This window comes from Ornithodoros turicata, chromosome 1 (assembly GCF_037126465.1).
Source record: "Ornithodoros turicata isolate Travis chromosome 1, ASM3712646v1, whole genome shotgun sequence".
NCBI lineage: Eukaryota > Metazoa > Arthropoda > Arachnida > Ixodida > Argasidae > Ornithodoros > Ornithodoros turicata.
The window spans coordinates 16318537-16326759 of record NC_088201.1 but is presented as its reverse complement, the minus strand read 5'-3'; the positions used below and the strand labels follow the sequence as shown (position 1 = coordinate 16326759).

Sequence of the window (8223 nt, the reverse complement as noted above, 5' to 3'; positions counted from 1 at the left end):
ACTGGAATGTGGTAAGTGAATGGTAGGAAGAGGGGTTCAGTACCCTTTGAAGGATGTAGAATAAAAGTTGGAAGTGCTTGCAGATAGTGGTGTGGTGGCCGCAATTTATTTTCTTTTGTGTGTGTGTGTAATTTTGAGCGATGATCTACTGCAAGTCGATATAAAACCCCTGCTCCTGGTTCAGGATGGAACAACAAGAAACTTCGAGTACGCAAGGACGATGAAAAAAGGCTAATTGAACCCACCCCGAATTACGCTCAATGGACGCCAAGTGGGGAGAGCACCTTATTCGTTGCCCAACGTAATTAAACCCTAATCAATTACTGTTCCTTTTCGCCGCTCTCTTCTTTCAACGGAACGCCCATATTGTTGAGACATTAATTAGAGCCTTTATCTCGCAACGCGCTTATCTTGGTATGTCGAACACGTCGATCACCTTAGCCAGCTAACTGATACCCAGTTGTTCCATCTATACAATCTCCGTCTTCAGTGTGCGTAGGGCGCAGGACCCATGACACAGCACAACGATAACGCGAGGTTTCTTTCTTTTGCCTTTCCCCCCTTCGGGTGATAGTGTGTCTCGGCTACGCCCAAATCGGACGCTGCAGCAGCACGTGGTGTTTGACGGAGTTTAGTAAAAGTATTCTCGCTGCCCAACGACAGCGCTGGTGGCTGCGTGAAACGGGTGTCGTGCCGATTTTGAGTCTGTGCCTTCGAATTTCAAAGCGGTGTGCTGAAATAAAAGTGCAACATGGCGGAACAATCTCCTGACACGAACAGGCGGACGCAGTCTCACAGGACGGGAACGGTAAGTGTCGTTTTCTATTTGCTCCATCACCTTGCATCGCGCACGGTCGCTTTAAAATGGCTGAGGGCTTTGCATGTTTTCCTGATTGTGAGCAATCAATCAGTGTATACTTGCGTGCATGAGAAAGCTATTTCTGTATAGGGATCTAATCGCGTGAGCTCGAAGATGTAGCTCAATGCTCACTTATTAGGAAAGAGAATAATCCAGATAATCCGCACTGCACATCCTCCGTTCTGCCTGGGATTTTAATACTGGCGGATGTTCTTTGATACCGATGCGGGTTTTGAGAACATAACATAGTCAACATGTTCAGTTCGACTTTGCCGATTGCATGCTCAAATGACGCAACTTATGTTGGGTCAGAATAATTGTCATCCATTCCTGTGGTTACTACAGAGATGGACATGGCCAAACAGAAAGAATACCATAAATGAGGGGCAAAAAATCGACTTGCATCTTGTTCCTTGTTGCAGCTTCGTAGTATTCATTGCAATAATTGTAACGAATCGAGACGAGTTGTTACTGGCATATTCGGTGCATTCTGTAGACTGTCACTGCAGCCCATGCAGGTTGTTTAACTTATCCAATAGTCAGAGTTTGAACCGGTATAGAAAGTCAAGTCAGAGTACGTTGTGCTTCTCAGAATCTAATGCATCGTGTGCCCCACATTTTCGCATCAACCACTGTGGCGGGAAAACAAATTCTTTCAGACAAAAAAAAAATTGTACTGGCAAAAACAGAAAAAAAGCAAGAACGACGGGCAAGGACATGACAGGAGGAGAGTGCTGCTTTGACACTGGCATATCGTCTGCTTATCAGAAAAGTGGCGGAAACAAACAGGTCGTAATATCGTGTAATACATCGGAATGAATCAGGCTCGTTAGTCTGTTCAGACGAATAGACGGCCGATATGAGCAGCTTGTGACTTTAAGCAGATTGCCAAACCCTTCTATAGGATTCAGTACAGTGCTGGACAAAAGTTTACGGAACGCGCGAGCGGCGTATTTTCTCTGGGCAGAGACACCCTAGCGGCGAGCGGAAGCGGGCGAGTCCACCCGTTCAGAGGGATGGAAGAGTGCGCTTGTGGCGACCCACCGTGGTAGTAGTGGTAACTTTGCTTTTGAGTGTAACGAACGCCAAAATGGTTTCGTTTTCGGCCTACTGCACCGAGCGAGAGTGGCTATCGCGGGAAGGAAGTCTCCCCGCTATCGGAGAGATAACAGGGCGCTAAGATGAATTGAGGTGACAACGGGCTTGCAGTGCCTAGCTTTTTTCTTTTTTTATTAGACAAAAACACAAGAAAAGAGCGTATATCCTTGAACACACACACACAAAAAAGAGGCAGGTGGAGACGATACTGTCTCAGTACTTTGTCGGCCCCCTTTCGCAGCAATAACTGGGGCCATACGCACAGGAAGGGAAGCGTATAGCCGACGGGCAAGGTCCACGTCTTCACGTAGCAAGGACCACCCTGCTTCTATAAATTCCCAGAGTGCGTCCTTGCTCCTTGTAGGCGTCCGTCTCTTGCTCATCCTATTCTTCAGGCTGCCCCAGACGTTTTCGATGATGTTAAGTCTGGCCTCTGCGCAGACCATGTCAGCTGCATTACGCTGAGGCGTAAAAAAAGAAAAAAGCTCGGCACTGCAGCCCGTTGTCACCTCAATTCATCTTAGCGCCGTGTTATCTCTCCGATAGCGGAGGGACTTCCACTCGCGCTCGGTGCAGCAGACCGAAAACGAAGCCATTTTGGCGTTCGTTACACTCAAAAGCAAAGTTACCACTACTACCACGGTGGGTCGCCACAAGCGCACTCTTTCATCCCTCTGAACGCGTGGACTCGCCCGCTTCCGCTCCCCGCTAGGGTGTCTCTGCCCAGAGAAAATACGCCGCTCGCGCGTTCCGTAAACTTTTGTCCAGCACTGTACATTGCATAAGCCCACATACTGTATGTGCTTGTAATATATTATGCCCTCACATGTAAATGGCGGCTGCCTACTACTGAATTCCTCCATACCTCTAACGCGCCACCGTGCCTTCATGTGCGCCACATACAGTCCAGAATACAAACTATCCCCTCACACACACCAACTTCCTCCGGTCGTTGCACAAAGTGATCGAAAGCGCTCAGTTGCTTGCTAAGCAGCTGACAATGTGGTCTATCGAGGAAGGGTGCTAGGGTGTTTTGAAGGATTGCACGTTGAATATGCCGCGCAGTTGCTGCTGTCAAGATTCATTGGCATGTGCTCCGTGGCTCATTGGCTGATGCGATATTCAGATTCATAAAGCTTCATAACAATACTGCTATTCGAGCTATCCGAGGGTCACTTGACTGTTTTCGCTTCATCACGTCTTCAGAGATAGCTAAAAGCATAAGCAAGGGTGTCAAAAACGACTAGGTTAGTGTGGCACATTTTTTTAAGAATAAGGAGTGAGCTTGTTCACGTCGTACCTATGAAGATAACTCGTCCTGTTGAGTATGTGGGAGCAACGACATAGGTTAGATGACTAGACATTTGTTCTTGCTGCTGCTGTGCTGTTGTTGGTTTTAGGAGTTCCACCGCAGCCCATTGCGTCAGCATTATTCCGGGCCATGGTTCTTAATGAAGCGTGTATTTTGTTCGCAGATTCGCTTGTCTTCTCAGCATCTTGTCACATGAGCAATTCTCGCTGATAGTGAGAATTGCACTGGTATAGAGTGTCAAATGATATATACAGTCGCCTGAGATTCAACCGGAACGGGCGAGCGCGTTATTCGCACGGACATCTGCGCCTCTCAATAAGCTAAACAGCCATTTCTCATCAGCCACGGCCCCGTAATTCAGATATGGGCAAACAAATGAAACTCAGCACCTTGTCGGAGGTTTTCGTAACTCGCTTTTCATTGCTGCTGTGCTTGAAGCTGAAATCGAAAATATAGTATTAAGATTTAAGGTCTCAACTGCTGCTGGTTGTGATAATACAATAATATGACAGTAATCAGTGAAATTTGTCTGCTCCCTTGTCAGTTTACCATTAACGCATATCTGCAATTTAATTATTTCCACCGGCGTTTTTCTTGTAACACAAATCTTACAGCCCGATCTGGACCTTCAAAGAATGGATAAAGGGTGCTTGACATCGCTCCTATGGTTCAGTAAACGGTGTCGCCGCCCTGAAACTGCGGATTTTTTCTGCTCGAGTCGTACCATTGTTTCTGCTTCGCTAGGTTGCCTTCTAAGTTGTCTTCTGCCTCCAATCCAGACCTTGCCAGTTCGTGAAGTCTACACGCTTCGTCTAGTTGATCCGACACGACTCCAATGTTCAACGTGTTGGGGAGCGTGGGCTCGTATCCGTGCATGAGGTAGAATGGAGACATCTTCGAGGACTTTTGTTTGATTTTGTTTGTTTGTTTGAGGAAGTGTTGATTGCAAGTGTAGCGTCCTGAAGAATCTGGTCCCAGTTTGTGTGCTAGTCGATTCAATTTCATGATAACAGACTTCATAGCCTTGACAGTACGCTCAATCAGACCGTTGGCCCGCGGCCAGTGTGGTGGTCTAGTTAAGTGGGTCATACCCAGTCTTCGGTGTACGCTAGCTGTTTGTTTGCTAACGAATACTCGTTGATCCATGATGACAATGTGTGGGACGCCGAATCTTGGGATCCAGCGATTACTTAGGAAGCCCAAATAGAACGTTGATGCGGTTGATCGAACGGCTGCAGCATCTATGCATCTGGTATCATGATCAATGCTGACGAAAACATGCGAATTGCCGTTGCTTTTAGGCAGAGGTCCGAAGTGATTGTGGGATATCACTGCATTAGGAGTGTCAAGTATTTTCCTCGGTAGTAGAAATCATTCGCTGAGGCTAGTCCGTTGGTTAACCCGTCTACATGTTTCGCAGCTGCTCAGCGATCTCCAATGTCACCGAGGGGCACTAGTGTCTCTTTTGGGTCTGATCTCGTGTCCTCGATACGTCCATGTGACCCGTTTCATCATGGCACATTTTCATGACAGCTTCTCTGAGCGTTTTCGGAACAACTATGACTTCACGATGTGAATGGTCGCCGGCGATGGCCTTGACAATAACGCCGTTGTTCATGCAGTAGTTCGTGCCAGTGCCGACCTTGGACATGATGCTTTGGCAGAACAGATCGTTCATTTTCTACTCACGCAGGCAGGAGATGGTGCTGGTGAGGACGAGGTGACACATGATGTCTTTTGCTGTCTGGGAAGAATGAAACTTCTCCGGAGTTTTGTGTAGTCTCGACAGGGAGTATGCTACTGAATTCGATTTACTTGGCTTGTGCGTGACGGAGAAGTCGTATTGGGCACGTCTTTGCTGCTGTTGCGCGCCAGAAAAAGGAAAAAAAAAAGATGACAAAGATAACGGTGGTCGGCAAGCTCAAGTGTCCAACGGGCAAACCTGCTATTTTTTAAAACTGTTCTTGCCGAGGTGCGTGAGGCACATACTATCAGTGACTACCGTGAACCGTGGGCCGCCTCTGAGGTACAGACTGAACTTCTCTGTCTCTGCCCAGTGGAGGGCCGTACATTCGAGCATTTTTGCATGCATGAGGGAGTCCCGGACATTAAGTGCCCGGTTTCTGTATTCAATGGCACTTTCGTCTTTGTCGTGCCTTTGCGCGAGAATGGCGGCTGAAGCAGTGAGAGACGTCGATGTATACAGTAATGGGACGTTGCAGTTGGAACGCTGCTAGTGTAGGTGGAAACTTCAACCTTCCCTTCAGGTCGTCTACTATTTGCTGGTGCCCGTACGGCAAACATAATTTAGTATCCTTTTGCAGGAGTTCGCGTACTGGATGTATGATTGCAGCGAAACTCTTAATGAATCTTGTATAGTGGTTGCAAAACTGCAGTCGCTTGGCGTCTTCAGGGGACCTGAATTTGCCTATGCCAGCTGTGCGTGCAGGATTAGGCACTTGCCCTTCTGCATTGATAACGTAACCAAGACATGTGACTTGAAACCGTATGAGTTGACATCTCTCTATTTTTATCCGAATCCCGTTTTGCACTGCTCTGAGGTGAGCTTCTTCCGGGACTTGGAGCGCTTCTTCTATTGTTGTCGCTCCTTGGCCGACGTCCACCATGTATGTCGTCGTCTGGGGTAGTCCTTCAAATGTCCTGCGCATTACCACCTGCATAGTCTGGGGAGCTTTGCAGAATCAAAAGGCCATCTTAGGGTACTCATATTTCCCATCCGGAGTTATGCAGTTATACTTTGTGGACATCTTCCGGCTTGATTCGGACGGTTAGGAATGCAGTCTTTATGTCCATCGTTTTGAAGTAGCGTGTTAAGTTTCTCATAATGTCGTCAAGACCGACTTCGATTATGGGCATCGGATAAGGTCGGTTTATTGTTTTCTGTTCAGCTTGCGATAGTCGGGAACGATTCGTGGTGGGGTAGTCGCATGGTGCGGTTGGTCCACAACAATCGTTGGAGCCTACGAACTTGTTCCTACATGAAGTGTCGATCCGCATGTGAGCAGCGGTACGGTCGAGACGAGACAGGACTGTCATCCCGTAGCTCGATGGAATAGTCGGTGTGTGGGCACGTACAGCTTGGGACAAAAGTCTACGGAACACTAGGGTGCCGCATTTCTCCATTAGAACGACACCCTAGCAGCCAACAGGTGCGCACACATATACTGAGAGATGGATAAGATAGGCGGTCACCCGTTTCTTATTCGATCACTTCCTGATATCTAGTAGGGGGTCGCTCCGATGAAGAAATACGCTAGTACAGTGTTCCGTAGACTTTCCGTAGACCACCCAAACTGTGGATTTTGCTTGGTCGAGAAAGCTTAGTGATGCTTCGTGAGGATTGCGCGTAACTGCTCGCGATGTTCAGCCGTTGCATCCGATGTCATCGACCTTACTGCCTGGTCCAAGTCTCGCTGGAGTTCGAGTCTAGATCGTCATGTTTGGGCTGTATTGTCATGAAAGGGAGTTTGGTGACATCGTGGCCTGCGATGGTTTCGTGGTTCACGAATAATGTGATGATAGCATCCGCTGTCTTCAGCAGCGTTGTGTTCGATTCAGAGCCCGGTAGAGGAATTATCGTAACATCGTTACGTCCGTAACAGCAGTGGAATGTTACGTCAACGTGCGCGGCGTGTCTCTAGTCTGAACCCAGAAGGATATCAATGGGCGGTGGTAAGGTTGCTATAATTACCTTCGGAAGGGTGGAGAGCGTTACACCAACCGTCACGGCTACGGTCGTGCTCTCGCTGAGCTGAGATTGTCGGTTCAGTACGGCGATGTGCTCGGAACTTGACCAATGTGTCATTTTCGCGCTTGGAGGTAGAGCTTTAGGGTCTGTGACCGATATGTTGGCTCCTGTGCCGATGCATGCCTTGATTGGAATGACTTCGTCTAGGGTTGCATCAATTAGTGATAGTGTGCTTGCGCTTGACTGCAGGAAACAGTGGCTCTTTGGAGGCTGACTACCAGGTACCGTTGGTTTACCTCTTTTTCCTTTGATGCACGTATTTGTTCGGCTTCTATTGTTGCTGCTTGTCTTCGGTTTGGGGCAATCCCGAGAGATGTGGTCAGTGACATTGCAGCTAAAGCAGACATTACTGTTATAAGTCCTCCGCGGTATCGTGTCTAGCCGGTCAAATCTCTGTTCTGTATCCGTGTGTTTCGTTTCTTCCAATGGTCTTCTAGTGTCCAGTGTAAGTGCACGGTCAACAAGTTCGAGGCCAAACTTGAAACAGAGACTGGTTAGTGGTATGGGCCATTTATCGTCCTTATCGTCCTCTATCGTCCAAGCGCTCTTCCACTGCTAAGACATGGGGTGCCTTTTCTAGCATTGCGTTTTTAGCATAGATGTACTGTACCAGAGTCTCGTTGGCTTGTAATGCGCGTTGCGACCGGTAGTGCAAGATTTCTTGCATGGACATCTTGCGTTGGAAACGCGAATTGCAGCCTTCCATGTGTCCCATTCGCCGATGTGAGCTCCGTATGCGGTTTGCCAATCCTTGACGGATCCTCTAAGTCGAGTGAGAGCGTTCAGTAGTGTCATCGAGGAAGGCCAGTGCGCCCGCGATGCAACTGGTTCAACTTCTTCGAGCCACCCTAATATATTGATAGCACACTACGATCATAAGTTGGGATGGCGGTTGACGCATCAATCATCGAATGCACTTCAAGTGGACGTGAGGAATTGGTCATGCATTCGGCGTTGCGTGTCGATTATAACCGACTGGAGATCCGTTTGGGTTGGGGTGTAATTCGTGAAGGATGTTGCTTGCGTCTGGCCGCCGTCGTCTGTCGTTACCTGTGCTCCTGTAGGACCATTTAGATCATTTCTCGTAGCGTTGTCCTCAGTCGTGTTGCCCGTTACTTCAGTCGTTGCGTCGATTGTTCGTTCGAGACGTACTTGTCGTAACTGTTCCTGTGTGTCGTGCATTTG

The 8223-nt window shown here is 48.2% G+C and overlaps 1 protein-coding gene across 1 annotated transcript in view; it reads left to right on the top strand.

Annotated features, from left to right (window-relative positions):
- The first annotated feature begins 674 nt into the window (after nt 1-674).
- Nucleotides 675-8223, top strand: part of LOC135397247 (uncharacterized) — a 180004-nt gene continuing 172455 nt past the window's right edge. Inside the window, exon 1 of the mRNA XM_064628692.1 lies at nt 675-808. Coding sequence (XP_064484762.1) covers nt 752-808 — 57 coding nt within the window. The 5' untranslated portion in view covers nt 675-751. The remainder of the gene's footprint in view (nt 809-8223) is intronic.